Raw genomic sequence first — 27666 nt, 5'->3', positions numbered from 1 at the left:
GATTTGTCTATGCTACAACTTGTTTGGATGAAATGATCCAAAAGTGGGCTTTACAACTTTGTCCTTCCTTTTATTCAGTCCCAAAGAAGACTAGAATAAAGCCTCAACTAATAGGACTACTTTTCTAATGAATAAGCAATTTAATTCCTTTTCCTAAATATTTTAGTAATTTAAAGATTAGTTTTAAATATTTGTACTGTCTTCCAACAATGTTTTTTTTCAGAAATTCCAATATTCTAACCATGTGAACAGAAATTCTCTTAAAATAGAATAGTATTTACTCCTATGATATCTGGGCATTCATACAAGAAAAACCTCAACTGGTAAAAAAAAAAACAGAAGATTCATTTTACCAGAAAGAAACATGGAAGTAAATGAAAAAATTACTTAAAGTACTGTTTATGAAGTGAAAGAGGGTCAGAATTCTAACTGATAATAAGCAGTTTTTCCTCTGCAGTGTTAGCAAGGTAAGACCCAAATGACATTAGGTGATACAGACCCTAACAACTCCTCACAGCTTCAGTCCATTTACATTATCTTTGTTGCTAAAATCTCACCTGTGGCTCTTTGACAGATGTTGTTTCCAGAAATGCTTTGCCCCTACAGAACTCTCCATAGGCACAAGCTCCATGGGCAGCTGTAGAAGCACCATGGGTATAGCATGGAAAATTACATCAAAACAACCCTCTAGGGTGTTTTAGACTTGTGTTCTCACTCACATATGAGTGGAATGATCAAAAGTTTGCTTTTTAGTAGTATTTACAGAAAACGAATACAACCCCCCACTTATATAAAAATAAATAAATAAATAAATAAATAAGCTGTCTTTGAAAAAGTACCTCAAAATTAATATGATAATAAAATCAAGAACCATTTTTTTTCCTTCTTAATCATTTGGTTAAACTTACTGATGGCTTAGATTTTGCCTTCTTATCTTTTCCTTTGTCCCCTTTTCTGTTGCTGGTAAAATAATGCAAGGTGCCATATTCCATCAAGGCAGCAAACACAAAAATGAAGCAAACTGAGACAAAAAGGTCCATTGCTGTCACATAGGAAACCTTTGGGAGTGACTTCCTGGCAATTGTACTCAATGTTGTCATGGTCAGCACCGTTGTAATGCCTGTTTGATAACGAAAGTAAGAAAGACAACAGAAAAGTAAGGATATATGTGAGTAATTTGATCATATTGTTACTATATATATATAAATACACTACACAAATTAGCCCTTAATTCATTCATGAGGCATACAAGAACTGAGCCACAACAGGATTCATCCTAGATCACGTTCATACACACTGTGGATCCAGTGCCCACCAGGGGATCATTCAGAAGGTAGCACATTTCACCTTTAATTTAAATCCTTCCCATATTCAACACACATCAAAGAAAACAAGACACTGATAAAGTTTGTATAATTTTATAAATGTTACAGAATGCATGTGCAAAAGAAGTACAATAGGCAAAGTGGTACAAATAAGCACACATTTTATAAACAGGTAAAAGACCCTTGGTTCTTGATAGTTTAAAATGTCTAAAAACACACACAGATAAAATAAAGGTGCATTATATATCAATAATTAAAAATAATAACAACAACAACAAAAACAGAAACAATAAACTTTCAGAAAGCATCAGAAAAAGGAATTCAGTACTTGAAGGGGACTTATAAAAAAGATGGGGAGCAACTCTTTGCTCAATCGGATAATTACAGAATGAGGGGAAGTGGATTTAAACTAAAAGAGAGGAGATTTAGATAAGAAGTTAGGAGGAAATTCTTTGCTCAGAGGGTGGTGAGGCACTGGAACAGGTTGCCGAGAGAGGTTGTGGATGTCCCAAGACCAGGTTAGATGAGGCCCTGAGCAACTGATCTAGTGGGTGACGTTCCTGCCTAAGCAGGGGGGTTGGAACTGTAAGATCTATGAGGTACCTTCCAACCCAAGCTATTCTATGATTCTATGATTATATGAATAATGTTTACAACTATTTGCTTCTGATTTGTAGTAGGTCAAATTAGATGACTCTCTTAGCCTTTCTGGTCTCATTCTTTGTTACTAGATATTTTTTCAACACTTTGTCTTTAGTAATAGAAAATGTTTCCCTTTATTTACTTATATATATAGGTTAATTAAATGAACAAGCTGTCCTAGGTACCAATTTGCTTAGTATCTCAACAATACCCCTTTCACTGGTTTAACATTTAGAAGGTGTTAACACTTTCTTCTTATATGTGATGCTTCAGGGAGATGCAAAGCTTTTTCATAGTAGTCCAAAATTAAGATGTGACCTTTACTTTGGAGAGCAATACTTGAACACACACATAATTTGTTACTTACATGTGCAGGCTTATTGAAAAAGAAAAAAAAAAAAAAAAGTTAAAAGTTTTTGTTTGTTTGTTTGTTTGTTTGTTTTTAAGTGCTATACCAGTCTAGGGCTTTCTATGGCTTTTCAATCTAAGCATGGAATCAGGAGTTGCTATTGACTGATGATGCAGGAGGGAAGCAGAGGTGATTTTACAACAAATTTTTCAAAGAAATTACTTGCCTAAAAGGGCACACAGACAACCACACAGTTTTTCAGTAGTGTGCTTTGCTCCCAGTAGATGTTTTTGAGAATCAATTAGACATTACTCTACAAAATTATGTATCCAAAGGCCTTTAATCATTACAATCCTTCTGCTTTGGGAAACCCCAATCTGCCAGGATCTTCCAGCATGTATGCAAGAAAAATTACCAAGCAGTTTATATATACCCCATTTATATATACCATTTTATATAGACCCCAGCACAGACTCCAGGTTGGAAGTGACACCCACTATTCCCTCTGCTGGCTTCTGTTCCAAAAGGATGAAAGATGACATGGACTTTTCCAGTCCTCTCCGCTCTCTGGAAGGAAGCAAACCTTCCACAGCATCACAACTACTTGCCATGATGCACCTTACTTAGTTTTGGATTTCTTTTCTTAATTTATCAGTCCTTATTTTATTTTTTTTCCCTTTAAAATTACATCTGTTTAACTTCTAAACTCTTTAACTCTTTTTTTTTTTTTTTTTTTTAATTTCATCAGGACGCCTGCATTTGAGAAAAGTCATCCTACAATCTGCCAAATATTGGCTTTTGAGTATTCACACAAAAGGAACTCAGAGTTAACTGCAGGGAGCCATAAATATGATATGGCAAACATTTGTAGTACATCTCAAGTAGATGAAAGACAGTACTGCTGAAGTGACAGCATGAAAACTCTAGTTTCAACATGAGATCCAAAGCAAATTTGCTGAGTTAGTGGTACACAAAAAGCACTCTGTAAAAAGAACAAATTAGATACTAGCAGGACACCAATACGACAGTTTTTTTTTCGTTACAGCTAGAATACTCTTGGACTGTCCCCAAAATGATGCCCAATGATTACAAAGTAAAAGAAATTTTATAATACATTTATTAATATCAAGAGATAATTTCACTTATTTATTCAAGATTTTATGCTCAGAAACTTATCACAGAACTTTTGAATAGCACATATGTAAGATCCAAGACTTGGATTTTCTTCCCTTACCTTTTTATTAGGCTACTAAGCCATGCTCATTTTTGCTTAATTTCTTTCTTGACTCTTGAATCTTCCAGTCCCGACTGGACTGTAGTCCATTTTCAGTGGAAAGGCAGGGAGTTAAAGCCTGGACTTTCCTACTTCTAGTAGGAAATGCTCCTACCAGGTGGGAATGGTGTATTCAAAACCCTTTAAAATGATGAAGATCTCTCACATCCTAAGATACACTCTCAACTCTTGGCCTTTCCAAAAAGAAGGGGTCATACTGTCATTACCAGTTTTACTATAATCACCCACCAGTGCTAAGCTGTGAATTGTTAATGTGCATCCTATGCCTTCCATGCATCTCCATCTATTATGAATATATGGGGACTACGACACTTCTACAAGGCAGTGTATGAATCCCAAATGATCACATGTAGGAGGCTAGTGCCACACCAATCAGTTCAGCCATGATAACATTAACACAGAACTAAAACTGTAGTGAACTTGCAACGTTTAAGTAATATCTGTAAAAAAATCAATGTCCCAAAGGATGGAAACAGAAAATTTGCAATTTAATGTGCTTAAATGGTTGAAGTTCAACTTTGGTTGCAAATTTTCTCTCTTATCTTGGACTTAAGAGAGCCATTTGTTTTCATTATTAAAACAAACAAATAAACAAAATAAATTCACCAAACACACACATAAAATAAAATAAAATAAAATAAAATAAAATAAAATAAAATAAAATAAAATAAAATAAAATAAAATAAAATAAAATAAAATAAAATAAAATAAAATAAAATAAAATAAAAACATATCTTCACAGTTTTCTGGAGAATGAAGATGACAAAAAAAAAAAAAAAAAAAAAAAAAAACATAAAAAAGAAAAATATATATTTATGTGAACAGCAGCATGTCCACAAGGCCTGGGTCAATGTTTCCAGATTTCCATTCTCAACACTCCCTCCTTGTGCTGTGCTGCTACAGCTGGATCCTCATACCTTGCAGTTCAAGAGAAAGGGTAAGCAACGGTCATAACCTGAAGGGGAATAAACTGTGGTTAATTCAGTGCCCTCTGCAGTTTTGTATTCCTGCGGAGTACCAGAACCTTCGGAGGTGACAAAATACATCCTTACCCAGAGATGTCCTTGCAGGAACTGCATCCTTATTGATCCAAAATGACACCCATGAAAGAACAACTGTGAGAATACAAGGAATGTATGTCTGGATAGTGAAATATCCCATACGTCTGCTGAGATCAAAGAAGATTGTCATAATAATATAATCACCTACAAATTAAAAATAAATAAATAAATAAATAATGCATTCTTGGATGACATTTAAAATGGGTTTTAGTTATATCTTCTTCTATTATATTTGTTCTACATTGACATTACATGCAATAAAACTTCACACTTTGCCTTACCAGACAGAGTATGAGAAATTTCAGTTGTATTTCGTAACCCTACAAATGCAAACTGGTACAATCTCCAGTATTTTGGATCTGCTACTTCAACAGAGGTTTTCTTCCATTTGTATTCTATTTCATTTCTGGGATATCCATCTAGAACAAAACAGAGCAAATCAAGTGTTCAGCCATGGTATATATCAAAGCATGTTTTGTGATTTCTGAAGTTGTTTATAAACTAAACTAGGGCAATATATAAAGTGCATCAGAAAGTGAGAAAATCTGTACTCCACCTGATACACCTAACAATGAAAAAATATCTAGCCTAACTTTAAAGTCTAGCTAGTATGATCAACCAAAAACGGTACAAATACAACTCGTTAGGAAATACCTACACAAAATTTTGGAACTCTGACATGAAAAACTGTCTCAGAGTCATCGCTATGTATCAATATGTAATATACATTAAGTTTAATAGACTACAAAGAGCTTAAAAGTATATACACTTGCTAGTTTATACTTTGCTAAAATTTCAGTTCCCTAGCATGGATTTTTGTGACTGGAGTCACTGTTCAGTAATCCAACTGGAACTGCAACTTTCTTGATTTTCATGTGTTTCACATGTTGTTCCAAATTATCCAAATTGTATTTAAACATCAGAGCTACCAAAGTTAATTTAGCTAGAGATATTAAAAAAGAAAGTGCTAAATGAAAATATTCATTTAAGAAGAATCACTGAAGTTTGATTTCATTGCCTATTAGATTTCACATTTAGGAATAAATTGTTTAGCTGTGTTCAGGTTGTTTAGGATTCTTTTGCCAGTAATAGAACAATTCCCTTAGGAACAGTATATATATGTTTAACATAGTTTATATTAAAAAAATAAGTCTGTATGTTGTATTTGTTGCTCATATAAGTAAGTTCGACTGAAAGTATAAGGAGTCATACTGATTTAGCATTTACAAGAACAGGCTGAAGAGAGCAGGTCTTTTTGCTCTTAAGTATACCACATGGAACCAATTCAAAGCTGGCAAGTATGGCAGGCATTAAAAAATAAAGTTCTTCCAGGAAAATAGATCCCTGTTAACTGGAATGGGCACTGCATCGCATTCCTAAGCAATATGATTATTTTTAAAGCTGCAACTAAATGAAACGCATGTAATTCAACTCATTCATTATTGCATTTAATAGTGCAATAAATAATACAATAAATCAAAGCAAATTATAAACAAGTCTGTTATTTTTCCTTCAGTGCAAGGCGTTAAAAAGTAATTACTTGCTCTCTTGTTGCCAGAACTTAGGGAAATTTAAAGCCTGAATGTAGAAAGAGAAGAAAACAAAGTATTGTACCACCTACAGCTTGAAAATTCCAGTGGACAGGAGTGTTCATCCATAGGAAAGTTATGAAGCTGAAGATAACATTCAGCATTAATTGTCAGTCTAATTAGAAAATGAAATTAAAAAAAAAAAAAAAAGGAAAAAATAAAAAGACAAGGGAGATTATATTCAAGCATCCAGACATCCAGAAACTTCAGACTAGATAGTAAAAAGCATGCACTGAAATCAGTTTTGCCACTTAATGGACCTTATGGATAGCCAACTGTGTATCTGCAAAAAGCATCCACCATGACCTTTGAAGAACAAAAACTATCATCACGTGCAGCCTGAGGACCTGTGTTGTTTCAATTGCCATATCAAGTCAATTTCAAAAATGTCAAGTGATTTGAGGGATTTCCCAGATGTCTCTTAAAGAAAAAGGGGTAAAAGGGTGGGGATGAAGGCAGGGCAAGGAGAGTTTATTACACCAAAACTTTAACATAGGGCCTGCTCTATGCTTATGGAAGAAGCTCTGGTAAAGACAGTAGTATGGATTGGAAAGAGCATTTCATAACATTTCTACTCATCCAATGTCTAAGGCACTTAAATTATTCAGGTAGCTAATAAACATTTTAGAAGCAGTTTTGAACTCATACTATTTGGACAACAGAAACATTTGCTGCTTTTAGAAAAATACTATTACAGATTTCCAAAGATCTTCCAAGCAACGAATGAGAAAAACAGTTCAACTAACTTTCACTTGAAAGCTAGATTAAAGGGTTTGACTCTGAACTGCCTTCTTTGCATTTAGAATAGCTCCTTGTCTGATGGTACTACAGTGAAGAAAATCAGAATTTCTTCTAAAATAAGACTTTGAAAATTAACATGAAAATTAACAAAATGCTCATGTGCTGAACTGTATGCAATACTTCCATACCAGACTAAAAGGGATAGGAAAAGGGTTGTTCCATGCACTACCATAAAACACCATAAATCTGTGAATTAAGTAGTTATTCTACCCAAAATGTCATTAGGTTTCCCAAAATCTGACCTGACCAAGAGAAAGATATGGGATTATAAGGGAAAGTGTAGTTCTTTTTACACACCTTGGGGGGGGGGGGGGGGGCCGAGGAGGGGGGAGGAGGGAAGAGACCTCTGGAGATGCTTTTCAAATTTACCAACTATGGTATATGCATTTATTGCCTTTGCTTTCCATTTTAAGTCTTTGGATAATCAAGCCCTTACAGAAAAAGACAACAAAACTAGATTTCTTTAAAAGCAATGCAACCAGATCTGGAATCACTGAAGGGTGCAAAGGAATGAGTAAGGTCTAAGCTCAGAGTAAACTCAGTAGGCCAGAATGTAAGAGTAACTGAGCATTAAAGAATCAGCACACCTTGAGTTAGGAAAGAGTGGTGGTGCAGGGGAATCTGGAGTACTGTCAGACTTAGTTATTGTTGCTTCAATCAGCAACCTATGGATTTCTCACTGTTATTCCACTTAAGGCTAAATTCAGACCATAATCTCAACTATACAGATGTTTGCTTTTTACAGTGCCAGGTGAATACACAGTTTTGCTCTTTTATTACTAGCTTATTGCACTTTATAGCTCAAACTCCAGCACAATAACTCTAAACTATTGCTTTGGGAGAGCTCACATTTTTTGGTTTGTTTTGCTTGTTTGATTGATATATTAAACTCTGTTAAACTAAACAGACAGAAGGGTAAAGTCTAAGTATGAATTTTTCGCTAAAAATAAATAAATAAATAAATATCATGTTAACAAAAGAGACTATATAGGGATTTTTATAAACACCAGAAGAATAAACTGTTTACAAAGTGCTCTCCCAAGGTATTCATATACCTTCAAATGAAGCATATTAAGAAAAAATTAAGGGAACAGAATCTCTTTAAAACAATACAATTCTTCTTTCTTCTGTTACAGAATACTTTTAAAAAATACTCATACAACACTAACAGCCTGCATATGAAAACATCATAAATGAAAAAAAAAGAAAGTAATTTAAACTTTCTACTTTAAATAGTAATCATGATAGTAATAACTGATGGAGAGCAGAATCAGATTTACGGCATCTTTTGCATTCACTAACAGCTCCAAAACTAGCAAGATTTTTTAGACTTTCTTGCGAAATGAAAATAAAAACTGAGAGATGACCCTAAAATTCTTTCTGTAGACTAAAGCTATTCAAGAACTCTTTGATAAGTGACTAAAAGATCAGTACAGATAGCCTAGATGCAAAACTTTAAATCATCTAAAGCATGCCCCATTTACCAAGCAGATTAATTGCCAACATGTTTGCTTATGCCAAATTTGGAGGAACAGGTTTAAAAGCCTTTTAGGGTAAACACGTAAAGTAGTATAGGCAGAACTTGGTCCTTAGAATTAATTAAACTTTTTATGATTTTTATTTTTTGAAGCACTCATATTTTTCTGATAGAATATAATTTGGTGGAAATTAAATAATGAACTGCTTAGCACAGAAATTTGTTAAATGATTTATGACTAGATCTGTGTTAGCTTAATGACAGACCACCACTATTATGTGTTACTATATATGTTACTGATATATTGATATATGTTACTGGCTACATAATATATATATATATATATATATATATTTAATCCTGTCTTTACCTAAATGTAATTAAAATTTGCTATCCATTTCAATTGGATCTACCCAATGATCTGCACAATATATTTCAGTACTAACTATTTTATGTTTTTCATGATCAAATAGTTTATTCTTTTTCTCCTTAGAAAATTTTCAAATTCCTGTGGTCCAAGAAAGAATTGCCAGAGACATGCTCCATATTTTTTATTTTCATATTCTTAGCTATAACAATTCTGTTTGTTTGTTTTTGTTTTTCTACTTATTTATTAAGAACCCACCTTAGAGTGTATAATACTCTTCCATCACTCCAGATTCGAAGTAAGCGATTTGGAGTTGTAATCCAGTGAGCATCAGATTTCCTTGAGTTCCGGAAGAAAGTGTCTGGAATCCAAATTTTTCCAACCATATTGCTGTTAAGCATAAGCACTTTCATTGAGCTGTTAAATTTTAGACGACTGTCATACCAAGTCTGGGCAAAAATTATATCTATGGTGTATTCCTAAAAAAAAAAAAAAAACAAAAAACAAACAAACAAAAAAAAAAACAGAGAAATATCCATATCTATGTATACATTTACCAAAGCCTGCAAGTCAAAAATTTGTAATTCATATATAAATCCAAGGCCACCTCTTCTATTCTCTTTTGTATCATTTGTGTTGCACTCGGCTGCCCCAAGCTAGGAAATTACAGACTGATGAAAGGCACATACAGCCTTCTGCCTCTACCTCCTCTCCCCTGAAACATAAGGGAGGAGCTAAGGAGTAGGAGACCTGATAGAAGCTTGTTGTAACTTGGTGGTCTTCAGAAAACACAACAAATTCTGGGGCCACAGACAGAAATTTAAGATCAGCCTTTACAATTCTGGGCTAGACTACATACTACATATAGTCTACATACTACAGACAGAGATTCTCCATTGCTTAAAAAGCAAATCAAAAAAAAATTCTTACGTTTTTCCTCTCCCCAAAAAACTCCACAATATATGCTTTAAGGTCCTTCAAGAAAGCTACAATCATCTTCAACATTCAACAACAACAACAACAAAATAATAATGAAAAATCATCCAGTGGCCAAATTTCAGATTTTGAAAAATTCCTGGATATACAGGAAGTGAACAACTCAGATTGCAGAATTACCTGTTACTATCTGCCTTATGTATTTACTACATACACACAAAATGTGTGACATTATCATAGTAAGGAAAAGAATTTCCCTAAAGGAACTTGACATTACTTATTAGATCCTGAAGAAAACTTTTTGGATAGAAAGCAAACTCCTCAGTAGACTTTTATGGATATAAAATAAAAGTGGTGAATAATAATAATAATAATAATAATAATAACAACAACAACAATAATAAACTTAGCCTTTTAATGAGGCAATTCTTGACACAGTAAAGAGGGAGATATAAGGGAGATATGCATTGAAATAAAAAATTCATTGCATCTGCAAAGAATCCCACCATTTGCTCCTCCACATCACATAAAGAATCAAAGCTTCTGTTGTGTTTGTCACAGCTCCAGACCATGGCTCTGATCTAAACATCAATAGCCACTCCATTTTGTGGCAGATCTTTCCTAGATGGCTGTCCCATGACACCTCCAATGAACAACTCAACATCTCTTTTCAGAGCTCAGTCTGCCGGGAAAAAGTACTGAAGACAAGACTTAGACACATTGTGTTTGTTGGTCACCTGTCATTTATGAGGGGAAAAGGGAGAGAGAGAGACAATGGTTCAAATGCCTGCTTAAGCCAAACGATGCGCTACGAGTTTACTTGGCCAATAAAAATGTGTGTTGCAAATAGTCAATGGACTCCTCACCCAGTTCTCCAAATGATAAAAGCCACCTCCCAAGAAAGCTTGTGAAATTTTCCACTCCATCCTTGAGAAGTGCAAAGATAGGTATTAGGACTGCCTAAACCTCTCTCAATTTTCCCACCTCTTCTTGTGGGAGAAGAATAGGTTTGGGATAGAATTCAAGAAGGAGGCTTGCCTCTGCTCTCTGGTCCACCTGGACTTTGGTAACTCATTCACTCAAAGATTACAAATGATTAGTGTAGGAGGCAAACAGCAGGGGGACAGAGGGAACAAAAGGAGTAATGAAAAATGCATTTTAGGGATAACTTCACTCAAATTCTGTTTATTCCTTGAGGGGCTTTGCCACCAGGGGAAGATTCTGCAGGTCAGAACAAGTACTTGATTATTTTATTTCTATGAAAGTCCTTCAAGACAGCTGTGAAAACCCAGGTCTTGTTTATTCTTAAAACTCTGTTTTCTGTGTTCACCTACAGTGGTTACAAATGGAAAGGAAACTTGCTTTGGTCTATTGTAAATGAATACACAAGACAGTACACTAAAGAAGTGCTTTAATGGACTTAAATGGAACGGCATGAACAAAGATTTATTTGTTGCCTTAACAGTACAAATAGGAGAAAAAAAAAAGTCAGTGAGTGAAATCAACAGAAACAACCAAATGTATGAAAAGAGCAGGCTGACTGAGTTTGAAGGTGCTAACCTAAGCAACCACTTCACAGTGGCACTGTGCACAAAGGCAAGGAAACTCAGGTTGCCATAGAATACCAACCACCCTAAATTAGAGGATCTCACAGATGATTTTGAATGTACAGAGCAAAGGAACAGCCTCAGTAGACCCAGATGCTTGGATTCTACTATTTTTCAGTATTAAATGTGCAAGTTTTTTTTTTTTTTTTTTATCAGAACTGTGTATCACAGGAGTTGTTTAAACAAAACTCATATTTTCTCATTAAAAGGGGAAACAGGGGTCTCTAAAATATGTTGAAAATGTGGTAGAAAAATCACTATAATAAAGCACTTAGGTATCTTCTCTAAAAGTACTTTGTTTCCAGAATGAGATGAATGAAATCCCCATCTTTGTTTATATACCATAATAAAAAGCACAACGGCACATCAGATTTATATAATTTTATTTTAGTGCAGCAAATCTTTCTGAGCAACTATTTTGCTTTCCTTGTTTTCTTAGAAAAAGTGAAATTTAACACTCTTATCACTACCTCTATTAATCTTATAAAGCTCACAATTCAATGCCATTCTGTAACCATAAAAACTGGTTTACTATTTTCTCTTCCAAATGAAACTAATGATAAAATAGCCATGCAGAATAAAATGAAATCAATCTATGCCTACATTAGTCACAGCCATAGCAAAATGTGTGCTTATTCATATTTAGCCTCACATGGTTCAATAACCATGTCACATGTTAGCTCAGATTTGGTATTTGATTAGATCACTGAACTCTTTTGTGCAGCTGGCATAAAGAGCCCACCTGCCTAATTATTTACAGATAACTGCAATCCTCTTCCATCTCTTTCCTCTCTAAAAGATCATAACAAACTCCAAAATCTGGGAATACAGTGACAAATCAGAGATTACTATTAAAGGGCCATGCAGTCACAACAATCTGTGAATACTGACAAGCAGGTGTGTAGTCTCAGAGAAAAACAAGTAAAAGCAACTATTTCAAATAGAGTAGGAACAGTTATTGTATGTGAATATATTGAATTCTCAAAATTAGTTTCTCAAAAAGAACAAGTACAGTTCAATTATAGTCAAGCAAGAAAATAGCCTGCTAATGTTTTTTATTGGAAAGTTGGGGGGGGGGGGGGCAAATACCATTCTAAAAGATTATTTCTTAGTGTACCTACAACATGCCAATTCCAACATAACAATAGCATCAATAAGGATTAAAAAAATTACACAAAGAAGAAAACATTTTTTCTTGATTATTTTGTCTGGCAGTCTCACAAGTGATTTGATATTCCATAGTAAAAATTGTAGAAAAGTCAAGCAATGAGTAGCTAAATGTCTGGCTGGATTGTGTTAACCACAACACATTTTCTTTGGCAACTGGAAAAAGTAGCCTAGCTTTCTGGGACTAAATACAATGCAGTGAGAAGCCCCCCTCCCCCCCCACAAAAAAAAAAAAAATGGAGCTGAAATATTGTGTTATCCAACTACAGCCCTGCAATACAGTTCATTACTGATGAATTTCAGAGGGGTAAAAATAAATAAATAAGTAAATAAATAAATAAATAAATAAAAGTGTCTACTTTTCATTCCTTCTTCACTCACAATAAACCTACCCTAGCTTCTCTACTAGATTCAAAATTTTACATGAAGCACACCTGGATTTTTCTGCAGTGCCACAAGCGAATTCAGAAATCTATTTCAGAGGTAGTGCCTGAACTCAGTTAAGTCGCTGAGTGTGACACGATTTCATCTTGTTTAGTTACCCATAATATTTTCACCAATTTTCTTTATTCTATTCAGTTTTCTAATTCCTTTAAGTCAAATTTAATGTGAATGAGGCAGGGAATTCTTCAGGGAAAAAGAAATGAAGAAAGGGAAGCTAGAGAAAACACTCTATCAATCTATATGTTTTGACATGAAGTTATGCGATTTAATATCAAAGACTCAGATAAGTGTGATGGTTAAGAGGTTTAGACAATGAAGAGTCATAGACAAACTGGCAACCAAACACATGCTCTCTCAAGAGGTAAGAGCCAACAAAACCATGAGGCACTAGTCAATTTATCTTCACCTTGTCATTGAGAAGCCAGTATGCTCTCATAGTCTTTACCTTTTCCCTCACCAAAATATCTCTGGACACCAATGCAGTGTCTTTAAGTACTTTATTCAAATACTTAGCTATCCTTTAAGTATAACTTCTCTTAACAAAAGTTTTAACATACGGTTGCTCTCCCTGGTGGGTTACTTTAAAAGCTGTTTAAATAAGGTTTTTGAGCTGCATCAGACTCAACCATGGTTTCAGAACTTGATCCCCATGTCTGGGACTGAAGCAAAAGTAAAATTCCACATTTTAGTAAGCCATTTTAGTTTGTTCACTTGTGGGCCCTCCAATGAGATTGAAAAGATCTGACAAATCACAATGATTCTGATATGTACATCTAATATTAAATCAATGATATTACAGTGGTGGAAAGGGTGGAGGTTGCAGGAAATACACTAAACAAAAGTGTAAACCATCTGCTCCCAGACTCTTTTAACCAGTCCAATTGTTATAATTATGCAGCTAATCACACTGGAGGGTGTTACTATAACAACATATGCACAGGGGAAGTGTAAATATGGCAAATCATATCTACAGAAGGTGAGGGAGCACAGAGAGACCTATATAACCATGATACAGAAGATATCTCACTGTTCCTCACAACATAATTTGGCATCTGTGCTTCTCCAGTCCTTGTTTTGAACATGTAAAGTGACAGATGCAAATCAAAATGTGAACAAAAGGCAAGATTTATTTGTTTTGTAGATTATAATAAAAATCTTGCCCACTAGTTAAAAGATTAGATAGAAAAATAACTAAAATACTTCAGCAAAATCTCTGCTTTCATATGATCAGCTTAGATTTGGGACTTTTGAAGAAAGCATGAGAAGAGGAAGTAAACAATATGGATACATTTGCATATTGAAAATAATACAGAAAGGGTTTTTTATGCTTTTCAGTTGAAATCTGAACATTTCAGCCACTGCCATTCAAAAACATTAAACTACAGAAAGAAGCAGACAACTCAGATCTCAAAAATCAGACATACATACATACATATATACATAGATATAAATAAAACCCAGGAGTGAATGCTAATAAGGAGTAAGTCTTCAGCTTCAAGGCTGCCAGTAGTGATCTATCAACTGCATTAACAGTAGTTTCTAAATTCTGAAGCTACATCTACCTTTCTATAACTAGAGAGACTTAAGTAGTCAAAATTAGTCCCACGAACAAATTTAGCAACAAAGCTGTGCATCAGTCAAGTATACATGGTTTTCTACAATTTCATTTTATAAATAAGTCTCAAACACAACACTTCACTGTTCAGTACACTACAACTGCTTTACCACCAGATTAACTGCACTCTTTGCTCTTTTAAAAAAGAGCAAAGTTACTCTTTGCTCTTTTGATTCCACAATTTTCCTGATAAGATTCAAAATCCCAACATTAATGGCAAAACCAAAATCCCAACATTGACAGCAAAACCAGGACAGAGACTTACCTGCTTTTGGTTTCTATCCTGCAACTCTTGTATGATACGTGATATATGTGATCCTATGTGAAATAATAGCAGTCATACCAGTTTACCTATCTGGTTCCTGAGGCAGTCAGGAACCTCCTAATACTTGTGTGCTACACTGAAGATATAAAAGCATGAATAAATGATAAGAATTTCCAATGACTTTATTTAACTATTGATCCCAAGTCCTTTTTAAGGGCTGGCACACTACAACAAAATAAAAATAATGAAAGCCAAGATAACAGCCAGGGAAGTTACATTCACTAGTAAAAGAACACTGCATTTCTTAATAGCTACTTTATCAGCTCTCTCACACCTACTAAGAGTGTACAAACACTTATTCCAAACACTTATTCCAAAAATGGGTTTGCCTCCTTAGTAAAAAGCTAGGAGGTGTGGCTGTAGAAAGGGCAAGCAGACCATTCCCTCGCTTGGCAAAGTAGACTTCCTAGAGCATGCTCTATGAGGAGAAAAATCCTGTTCCTATAGCTGCTCAGCTTTTAACAGATGTTGAGATTTTATAGTGTCAGCATAGATCCTGGCACTCACAAGGACAGCAGCTTTCCTCTGGAGCACAATAGTGAAGGAGTCAATGACAACCTGTATTGTAGGAGCCAAAGCCAAGGGCAATTTCTAGATGACTACAAGCAGTTTTAACAGTCAAAGCACATCCCTCATCTTTCTACCCAAAACCTAGGCAAATCTAGGCCAGCAGAATCACTCCCACAATTTGAATGCAGCATCACAAATTTCCATATAGACAGACAGATTAAGAATTAATAACAAAGAACAGACATGCAATGTTCTCCAAAATATTTATAATATATTTGAAGCAAAGATAAGAGGTACATGACAAAGAACTCTATGTAGCTTGTCTAAGCTACAGATACAAGACAGACAACCACAGCAGCAGTCAGAAAGGGTTTGGAGCAGATATTAAGGCATCAGAAGTAACAATAAACTGTACAGCAGAGCAGCCAAGAAGTCTGTGCAGTCTGGAGTAAAAGCAGGAGTGGAACACTGGTTGAGTGATAGCTGATACCTTCATCTTTTCAGTGAAATGCTATGTGGTAATTATATTACTGTTATTCTTGGTTTAGGTCAAAACTGATTTCACAGATGCTCAAAAGTGCTTATATAGGATACACATCCTCTGCAAGGAACTTACAGTTTAAATTTAACATAAAAAAATAAAATAATATAAAATAAATCTGTAAAGGCAATAGGAACAAGAGTAACAGAAAACAGAGAACACAATACCAGTCAGAATTACAGATTACAGATAGTGATTTTAGCACAGCAAAGGCTTAATTGCTTGCAACATTTTGTAGCCTCTACAAAAAAAAAAAAAAAAAAAAGTTTAAACAGGATCATGATGAGAACAAAAGGGAAGAAGCTTAGAAGCTTTTTTTATTTGTTTATAAAAAGTTTCTTTCAAGCAGAAGCTAGCCTCTTGGGAAAAATGAAGAAAAAAAAAAAAAAAAAGAGAGCTGAGAATAGGCTTTGAAGTTCCTTAAAGGAAGCAGGAGCAAGAAATAACTCAGTAGAAACTGTGGAATGTTCTCTCTGTAGGACATCTCTAAATGGTATGAGTGGAGCAAGACTGCAATTGGAAAGGTTACAAAAAATTGTCATCATAACAATGGAAACATGAACAAGAGATTAACTGTGACAGATAGATTAAGAAAAAAAAAAAAAAGAAGAAAATCAGAATTTGTGAGGTTGTCTGAGGCCTTGCTCCTGGTTCTGTGATCCATCGCATTACGAAAAATTTTTAGATTTCAGACTTCAGACTTCACATACAGAGCAGTGATTATCCACAGCAAAGGAAAGTGTGGAAGTGGTCAAAAAGTTATTGTTTTGTCTGTGAATATGATGAATCTAAAATGATATAAAATGGATTTTAAACCAGTGGCATACTCTCTACTGAAGTCAAGAAATTTAAAGTCAAGTAAGATGTTTTTTTTTTTCTTAATTATTATTTATACTGAAAATATGTCAACTGTGTCTTAAGTGACACAATGCAACTAAACAAAAACAAAAACAATATCTCCTGAAACATGAACTAGACTAACACAAGATTAAAGAATGAGCTACAGAACAAAAAGTTCACAGATTACATCATTCCTAAATGATTCCTAACAAATTAGGGCACATTGTATATCAAAGAGCACAGATTTTCTAGTGCAATGTGTGGGACCTTAACTACCTATTCTGACTTCATATCTGTAAAGAGACGACTGGCAAACTGCAGTTGAAAAAGTGACAAGTACTAAATGCTGTTTAAAGTGGGGGCTGAAAAGATGGCTCTTCTTTGGTTGGTTTTCAGAAAGCTACTGCAACATTTCCCTGTCATACAAAGGCTGTCTTTTCCCTCATCCCTTGCCATTCCCTTCAAAATGATCACAGAAATTGAGAGTGACATACAGACTGTTGTGCTGAGCCAGTATGAGCAGAATATTGCTTGTACTTGGCTGATTCCCCGAAACCAGGTAGGATAAGCTGCAAGTACCTTGCAATAGTAATAGGCAAACTCGCTGCCTGCCAGAACCAGACTAATCAATTTAAGCTATTTTTTTCCCCATGAAAAACAGAAAGAATTCATAAAATTGTATTTATGAATTATTATTCAAGTTCCTACAGCTTGCAAAATAAGAAATACTAATAGACATGCTGCTTTTAATACTTATTTTAATTTTATAAAAAAATACTTATTTTATACCATATTTTATAAAAAAATACTTATTTTATAACAAGAAACAACAATGTTTAAGATTACAGAAGGTTTGTTCAGCCTGGAGAAAAGGAGGCTCAGGGGTGACCTTATCGCTTTTTATAAGTACATTATAGGAGGCTGTAGAGAGGTGGGGGTTGGTCTATTCTCCCACGTGCCTGGTGACAGGACAAGGGGGAATGGGCTAAAGTTGCGCCAGGGGAGTTTTAGGTTGGATCTTAGGAAGAACTGCTTACTGTGAGGGTTGTTAGGCATTGGAATGGGTTGCCCAGGGAAGTGGTAGAGACACCATCCCTGGAGATCTTTAAAAGATGTTTAGATATTGAACTTAGCGATATGGTTTAGTGGGGGACTTGTTAGCATTAGGTCAGAGGTTGGACTCGATGATCTTGAGGTCTCTTCCAACCTAGACAATTCTGTGATTCTGTGAATATTTCCTCAGCTGTTGTAAATGAACATTGTCTCCATCTATCTCAACCACTCCTCTGAGTAAGAAGCAGTTAACTCTGATCACTTTTAGTGCTGATAGGCATCAGAATGATTGGGATCTACCTTTCTTAGTCAAAATAAAAGAGTAAGTTGGGAAAGAAAGTGTGCTATTCTAGTTCAGTCCAAAGAGGATGCTATACAATAAGCGACAGGTAATATTCAAAGACTTGTTGATATTTCTGTTCTGATTTCCAATTATTCCTACACTATGAAAGAGAATGGAAGCTGCTTTCATAAAATGCATACAATGGACTCCAAAACAAAATAAAACAGAACCTGTAATGCTTGCATGATGAACATGCACAACCTACACAGTCTACAACTTCCTCGTAAGGGGGTGTCGAGAGGCAGGAGACCTTTTCTCCATTAACACCAGTGACAGGACCCGTGGGAACAGGGTTAAGCTGAGGCAGGGGAAATTTAGGCTTGACATGAGGAGGGGGTTCTTCACAGAGAGGGTGGTTGCACACTGGAACAGGCTCCCCAGGGAAGTGGTCACTGCACCGAGCCTGTCTGAATTTAAGAAGAGATTGGACTGTACACTTAGTCACATGGTCTGAACTTGGGTAGACCTGTGCGGTAGCAAGAGTTGGACTTGATGATCCTTAAGGGTCCCTTCCAACTCAGGATATTCTATGATTCTATGATAACCTTATGAAAACTCAAATTCTCAAACGTGGCCAGAAGTGCTCATGCCTTTACTCTCACTTGGTTATCATAGAGCTCTTACAGACAATGGTTCTGCTCTGCACAATCTTCTTCCAACATGAAAGGAATTCCAATCTGAGCTGTCAGACCACAAAAGCCAAGGCACTAGCATGGTTCTGCCACAGGCAGTAGCAGAGAACATCTGCATATCCTGGAGACATTGGAGCAACAGTAGCACAAAACTTTATGTGTTGGTGAACACAGAGGGACTGGGGGATGAACACAGCAAAAAAAAAAAAGATTGTGAGGCCCACCGACAGCATGGATGAACATGTATTTCTACACAGGGACCATATAACAGACTTAAAAACTGTACCACCAGTGGCCTTTTTAAAATATATATATTAGCCCTACTTTGGAAGGAAAGAGCCTAGAATGTATATATTAAGCGCTCAGCAGAATAAGCTTCCACATAAACAAAAACAGGCTCTAAATATTCATCATATGTCTAAATTCATTAAGAACCTCTAGACCACTGCAGAGGTATTGGGGACCGAGACTTTGACCGTAAAAATGCACTTAGGTATGGTTTATATGACCATTGCAGGATGCATAGCCCAGGGTAGCTCTAAACGACAGATTCAAAAATCTAGTATTAGAAGCCTAAATACTTCATTGATCTGGACACTTGTTAAAAATGTTTACTCAGGCTGCAGATGCCTAGAGAGACCACATGCTGTAGGAAGACATTATTTATGCATGGGTGTCTATACCATCTAGAAATGTATGTAGATCTTTGTTAAATTAAATACTGAAAGCCAAATGCAAGCCTTCAAAAACAAGTTCTGATGAATGTCATACATATGCTAAAGCCTCACTTTTATGAAAGTGAGTCTATCAGATAGCAAGAGGAAAATAGACTGAATTATAAACATAAATCAGTTTCCTCTCATAATGAGTGTCCTTTGAAGCTTTCAGAGGAACATACTCCCCTGATATGCTGTTTCAACATCGTTTCAAAAAAAAAAACCTTTCTACATCATGCCATATTGTTTCCTAACTAAATAGTTAAAGGAAATCATTTGCGGGAGTGAATTAACATATTTGGCAAATGAGTAATTCGATGGGGAATCACAGATATGTGTTCTCACATAAAGTGATAAAATGAAGGACTAAAGACAACCCTTGTAATGGAAGCAATTTTTGGAATATTGGTTAACTAGCACAAACAATATTAACTCCAGGGAAAAGTGCTTCCCTAATGAAAGAGCTCACATAACAATTGCTTACAGGGTCAAATCCATAATTATTTTTTGCTGAGAATGTTGTTTCCTAGATTAAAGACATCTTAGTTGGAAGCCTTAATAAAAACTATTTGCATATATATGGTTTTATTTATTTTCACAAACATTTATTTTTCTAGTGATATTAGATGTTCATATGATCCAGGTTCCTGGAGTCCAAGCACAGAGAAAGCAATTGCTATTTTATGAAGACCATAGTGCCCTTAGATTATAATTTGAATTGCTAAGTAGTTCTTTGCTCATTTTTTTAAAACATAGAATAGTTTTCAAAGTTCTGTGTTTTAAAGACATTTTTACCTTATTAGCCTCTGGTGAGCAGCTTCATTGTTATTTCTTTTTTAAATCAGGTTAGGGGGATAAATGTTGATATACATTATAACCAGTAGGATCCTACTTTATAATGAAGTAATATGCTTTTTCAATTTGATATCCTTGCCTTAGATTAAAGTCAGTATGACTGCATTTTGTTAGCACTATGTCAAAAGCAGCATTGCCCAACTGTAGCAGATATGGGTAGACCTCTAACCAAGTGGCATGATATAGTCCTATGGCTGATCCTATAATCACTGCAGGTGTAACACATGGTAGGGATAAGAGGATGGCAAGAGTTGGTTCTTTATAACTGGCAAACTGGAGCTGTAAATATTTCCCCTTTTTGGTCCTCGTGTATGCAACCTACTGGTCACTGGCTGAAAGACCTCATTACTAATAAAGGAAACCTTGGTTACTAGTAAAGGAAACATTTACAGTTTGCTATGTTCTCATTAGCAGTAAGTGCCTGTCCCCATATTTTGCTCCCGCTGTGAGTTCCTTCAGAAGATGTGAAGAGGAGAAGCAGAGGAGAAAGACTACATTTGGAAAAGGGATGAAACCACAAAAAGCACTTATATTGGGCATGAAAATGTGAAAAAAATCCCCTACCACATTGCTTGTGCTCTTTCAATCAGTTATTTACATACAGCCCTCACCTGAAACATTGAATTCCCTGCCACAGCCCAAGTGATGACAACCCTAAACTTGGTAGACTGTTACACTTTAATGTATGTCATTTGCCATAGATCTGCATCATCTGTTTTTGGCATCTTTATCCTTAGTATCTAAGTACCACTGCCCTTTCCAGCTTCACACCAATGAAAGTCAACATTCCCCGTTCCCAAGCATGATGACATACAAGCAAATCACTAAATCTTTAACAGTCTTCTGGAATAACTGCTTTCACCAAGTGCTCAGAAATTGCCTGCTCTGGCATATCCCAGCATACTAGAACTAAACAAAATGCCCTTCTGTATGCAAATGCAAAACTGTGAGCAGTCCTGTAGGGAGGTAGAAAAGGAAAAAGACAGGAGAACAATGAGCTCAAACTCACCCAAGTGCCAGTCTCAGTCTTAGTACTTCAGATCCTAGCTACTGACAGGAGCCACTGCCAGTGCTGGGTGCACTGCCCAGGAAAAGTCTTGTACAGAAGCCTCTCTAAATTCCTCTAGCATCACCATTTCAGACAGAAATGACAGAAAATCTAAGTAATTTGAGAAAAGGCCACAGACTGAACTTCCTCATAAGTGCTGTTATTTCAGTATTTGTACCAATAGATGAGATCTGACCTCAACATATCTCTCCTGAAACTAAGGTGCGTTGCATTGCTTTAACTTCTGAAGAAACCAGCTATGTGCACACACTTGAGGAAGACCCATAAGACTAAATAAGACATAGAAGAAGGAAGACAATAGAGTTTATTTTTTTTTAATTTCCATGAATTATCAAAATAAATAACTCATTACACTGAAAACGGTTTTACTCACAAATGCTGGGTAAATTGTTATTTTTCCTAGTCTTAAGAATATCTCCAGGAAATATTTTATACTGGGGCCAGAGGTAGACCAAGTATAAACAAACGTAGTGAATTGTTCAACGTGTACCAAAATAAACACTGATGCAATGTCTTCTGTATTTTTAGAAAACACATTTTTAAAAATAAGTTTATTGAAATAATTAAAACAATTTGGAATACATAGTATAAACAAGTTTCTGCAATAGGCATAATTATATCTAACAGCACAAAGAAATACACAGTAAGACATAAAGAAGCTTATTTGATAAGCTTATAATTATTTCATAATATTAATCTACAACATCTTTCAGATACTACTTTCTGTCAATATTCAAAACTTACCATATTGATTGGGTCCAACTGGGCCAATGCTGTTAACATAGACATCTGTCTCAATGACCGTAGTTCTCACTAAACAAAATAGTAACAATAGTAATTACATATTTAATTAATTCTTTACACTGTTAATATATTTCAATGTAGGTATTAAAAAAACAATTTTACAACATTTATTAAACAACATTTATTAAACTCAGAAAAAGTAAATCTTGTTTTGTTCATTCCGTGAAGAATCATATAAGATTTGACTCCCTTATTCCATGTGAATTAAGTTAGAATTATCAAGATGATTTTTTTAATTCTTAATACAACCACCATCTGTCATGTTAACAGGTACAAGATAGATATAAAAAAGTATAAAAAGGTAAGGAGGGTGCAGGGGGATAACATTCTTCCACATTAAAAATTAATCATAAACAGAAACAAATGTTTAGAAAAAAATGATAGTAGAGCAAACCATAAGGTCTTGGAGCAGGTGTGTTTATCAACTACAAGAAATCAATATACAGCACCTCTGTCAATTCCTACTGAAGATGTCTGACAAAAATAAAATAACTTATTACATTATTCTTCAATTCATGCAATAATAGACACCAAAGGATTATTAATATCCTTTCATCAACTTGATCAATATACTGCTCCGCACACCAAATTGAAAGTTCATTAAGAGAAAGTAATTTAAAAAGTTAAACATTTTCAAACTTATTTTCTAAGAAAACCAGTAAAACTACTCTCACTGGGCTGACAATATTAACTGTTTTAGAAATATATTCTCGTATTGTATTTACAGAAAGACAAAAACTCTAAGCAACTTCCAAAGAAAGTCATGTCTGATGTACCTGTCATTGATAAATCAGTTCTAAACTCATAACTGTTTTTTGGGGAAAAGGTACAAATGGTCAGGGTGTGGTGCAGGAGAGAATTGCATTTAAACAACATCAATTCACCAGGCATTTTTTCCAGCTTGTACTGGAGAGTGAATGACAAAGAGTATGGACACAAGATATATGTCCTAGTCCCTTAATTACAAAGTTCTGCTGCTCTTTCTCCCATGATCTGACACATTAAAGTGAAGCACCTCTGCTCATTTGTAGATGGAAAAGGAGGAAGGTACAGGAAAAACGTACTTTGATTTCATAGAACACGGGTGCTACGTCATCAGATTTGATTTCTTTATACTGCAAACAATCAGAGATCTCCTAAGTGCTCTATAACAAATGTAAAACCTTAATTAATACAGGATTTTTCAAACCTAAAACTAAAAAAAATCTAAAAATCAAAAATTCAGACAGGCACACAGAAAGAAAAAGGGCATCCCTCCTGTCAGCTATGACAACAGGCAAGATACATTTCCTAAATATCCAAAGATACCTTTTCCCTGCCAGTCTCACTTGGCAGGAAATTCTCCCTGATCCCAAATCTGACTACCCATTGCCCTGAACCTGAGACCAAGACACCCTAGTCAGGCTGCACAAAGAATTTTCTGTATGACCACAGAGCACTAAATCCTTTGATCATCCTGCTGTCCCGAGCGTGATTCACAGAATGTTTAAATGGACCCTTGGAAACTAGTATGCACAGATGGAAATATCAGAGGAAGAAAAAATAATAGTAAATAAATAAATTTGTGTGTATATATACACATGTTGCCTCTGTAATGTACATGTATTTTACACACGCCACGTCTCATAAATACATATGTACTCCCTTTGATTTTGAAAGCCTGTTTAACTATATAACAAACCCCTCATTTTAACTACTGCCAGACTAGAACATAAGGAGCTGGATCAAAGCATATCTTGCTTCATTGGTCAAGAAATGCTGGATCCTGTCCTTTTTGCCCTGTAATTGTAGGAAATATTTAATTCTTCCTATTAATAGGAAATTTGCTTTATTCTGAAGTTCAGTTCTTTAATTCCAACTTTGGCATTCCTAGCCATATGTCAAACCTCTTCTTCACACACAAACATCTACACACAAGGATTAAAGTCACCTCAGACTTCCATAACCTGAGCAGTTCATGCCACATACTGCAAATGCTAGTCATGGATAATCTGTTCAGCTTTAACTTCTAAACTTGTTCTATTGTTTCCAGACCCATCTTGAGATGTGGACACCAAGAGTGGAATTTTTTGTAATGGTGTTATCGGTGCTGCATGAATACTTCCAGTTTTCTACTCATAGTGTCTCTTTTCAAAGGGGACTTACTCTTCTGGGTGATGCATACCTAAGAACTCATACTACACAAAATAACCAAGTTTTGCCCTAAATCATTGCTCTTCTGTGCAGATCTCACCTTGAATTATAACCCACAGGCTTTTTTTTTTTTCTTTTTTCTTTATTTTAACAATTATCTTTTGTTTGTGTCTATGAATTTACTGAAGGACGGAATTATTCTGCACATACAGTCTCCAACAATCTGTGTATCATTTGCCTACTTAAAAAAAAAAACATAAATTTGCTGAAATCTTTCAAAATAGCACTACTCTTGATCAAGACTTTCCTGTGAGACAGCCCTACCTCTGATATTCCCTTACTAATAACTGAATTTTGAGATCTGTCAGTAAGCCAGTTTTTAATGTGGGTTGTGTCAATTTTATGAAATTCCAGCTTGCAGAAAGCAGTACTTGATCTGCCACAAGGGTTCTCTTGTAATGTGCCACAGGGTTCAGTTGCCTTTTCCATACTGCTCTGAGTAAGATTATTAGACCTATTAAGAGCCAGTGAAGAGTCTGAAAATCTGCCTCTGTTGAGAATTATTTTAATTGACTCAAACAAGAAGAAGAAATATATCTGATGCAATAACATTAAAAGGGGCTGTTTTTTTCTTAGTTCTTCTGTATAGAACAGATCCCAGTGTTTCTGTGAATTAGAAGAAAGAATTCATTCTACTCATGTTCATAAACTAGAACTGATATGAACCCACTAAAATGACAAAAGCTGGAGGAAAATACATTATTTATACTAATTTAACATCCATATAATTACTTTGTTCAACTGCTCTCCACAAAGAGCTAACTGTGAAACGTGGTTTGGGAAGATATTTCTACAGTGAACACTTCTTATTTTATTTACAAAATTTAGTAACAGCCTTGAAAACATTATGAGTAGGAAGAAAGCTGTTTAACACATCCTGAGTGAAGTGCAAAAACAGTATTATAGACTTACAGAAACTTCTAAAGAGTGAAAAGAGATTCCCAAAGAGTGAGAAAAGAGAGCACGAAAGAGGTTAGAGTAAAGCAAGAATGCAAGAGGACAGTAGACTGCATATTAAACAGGGAGAGCAAAGAACACCAAGAAGCAGCTGCCCACAAGAGAGAATTCATCAGGTCTCAAATTAGCTGTAGCATGCAAGAGACAGAGGGAACCCATTGCTAAGCCTTATCTGGAGAGATGCACTCACACTTCCTGATTTCCTGCTTTTCTACCTTTTCTTTACTAGACTAAATTCTGTTATTTAGAAAGTTTGACTGGCACTGAGCATCATTTGACACAAGCATGTAGCTAAGGACAGGTTTGTCCCAGGAAAGAAATAAGTGACTTGTGCTTAAAATTCAAGAATGAGAAGAATTTCCCAGCAAGCAACAAGACATGGAAAGAAGTCTTTCTTTTGCAGATATGAACCAGTGCTTCACTAGCAAGGGATGATGCTGGATAATCCCCAGGAATATTCTGAACTCAAGTTTGGGTTCAAAAATCTGTATTCTGGAACACATTCGCTCTAGATTAGAAAAATCAAAGTGACAAAAATCTACTTTGATCATTGACAAATTACTTTAATAATTGTTCTTGCTGTTGAAAGTAACTCTGTTTCAGCCTGTATTTATCCAGGTCCATTTTCAGCCTTTGATATTTGAAATCTCTCTGCTTTTTTTGTTGAGATCTCTCTTTACCAGTTATTCTAGGTTTACAAACCTCTATCTCCTGACAGAAACTATTACAATTGTTTAAAAATGTAGAATGTTGCCCTTTTTCTTGTTGAATATTCTTCCATTTAGTTTACTTCAGTCCTCACCATTACCCAATAGAATGTTAGTCCCTCTAAATTCACTCCTGTTAATTCACTGTTCCCTTATCAAAAAAATGTGCATTTTACAGTGAAGGCATAGCACTTTATTTTTATTTATCACAATTTTAATTTAAACAGAGACTTTTTGCTAACTTCATCTAAGTTGGTTTTTTTTTTGTTTTTTTTTTTTGTTTTTTTTTTTGAGAGAAAATTTTCTGTAATTCTTTATTAATTGCATAAAGAAGCCTGAAGAATTTTCTCTTCTTGGTGCTAAGCAGTTATTCAACAAGAAATTAGGTGCATAAAGAAATAACAGGGGTCTTTAATTTGTAAAAAATATTTAATATAGCAATAACAATTTTCACAACCTAATCTAGAATATACTATATGGCTATCTATATTAAAATTTGTCCTCAAGTGTTTACAGTGGGCTTCCAGCTCCATCTCTAAATAATTTTTTCAGTGAGGTTTGATGAAAGCAGAGCCCTGTTCTTCACTCTTCTACCTTTATTATTATTTTGTTATTTATTATTAAATTTAATTGATGATGATGATAATAATAATAATAATAATAATAATAATAATAATAAAATCTTTAGCAAATACCTACCCCAACACTTTTATAATTTCCATCATTTTCCATGCAGTACACCCAGAGTACTTTTAACATTTACTGCATACAGTCTCCTACACATTATTCTTGTACTTAATTTCCTTTATTTCTTGTAAAATATTCTTCATATCAGAATACATACTTCTCTACATTTTCCTGCTACTTTTTGTGCTTATTTAAGTTTATTACTTTCCTGCCTATAACAACCTTTTGTCGATACTACAATAAGAGCACCTACATGTTCAAGAGAATACCCTCATTATAGCCTTATCTTTTCAGAGTTAGTGTATCTGTCAGTCTCTTGAAAGCCCACATTTTGTCAATGTAACCCTTAAATCCCTGAATACATCTTTTCACCTTAGTGGACTGAGATGCAATTACTTGCCCATGCTCTGCTTACAGACAATCACAACTACACAAAATTCTCTAGGTAGAAATTTCTCTATGCCCATGAGCTATCATCCTCATCATTCTTAAAAATATTTCAGTAATGACTTTTCTTAACTTGGTGATTGAAAACATTACATTAGAGATGTAATATGTCACTAATCAATATTTCTAATTGAACTTTCAGATTATCAGTTGTGTTTTACACAACACTGGGCATAAGACACAGCTAGAAAAAATATATATAAATTGATAAACTAATATTAATTATTTTAGTATCCATTAGTTGTGAAAGGTGAAATAATGAGCAGCCAGAATACTTGCCTTTTAGAAAGTTGAAAAATAATAAATAATTTGA

General features: G+C 34.9%; 1 protein-coding gene across 1 annotated transcript in view; it reads right to left on the bottom strand.

Annotated features, from left to right (window-relative positions):
• Positions 1-27666, bottom strand: part of GABRG1 (gamma-aminobutyric acid type A receptor subunit gamma1) — a 58132-nt gene that overhangs the window by 6486 nt on the left and 23980 nt on the right. The window contains 7 exon segments of the mRNA XM_032186525.1: positions 909-1120; positions 4663-4815; positions 4953-5090; positions 6293-6375; positions 9164-9384; positions 22303-22317; positions 22319-22371. Of these exon segments, the coding sequence (XP_032042416.1) occupies positions 909-1120; positions 4663-4815; positions 4953-5090; positions 6293-6375; positions 9164-9384; positions 22303-22317; positions 22319-22371 (875 nt within the window).

The sequence above is a fragment of the Aythya fuligula genome, chromosome 4 (assembly GCF_009819795.1).
Source record: "Aythya fuligula isolate bAytFul2 chromosome 4, bAytFul2.pri, whole genome shotgun sequence".
NCBI classification, from domain to species: domain Eukaryota; kingdom Metazoa; phylum Chordata; class Aves; order Anseriformes; family Anatidae; genus Aythya; species Aythya fuligula.
Note: the sequence above shows the minus strand (reverse complement) of the source record. Positions and strands in the feature narration are given on the sequence as shown.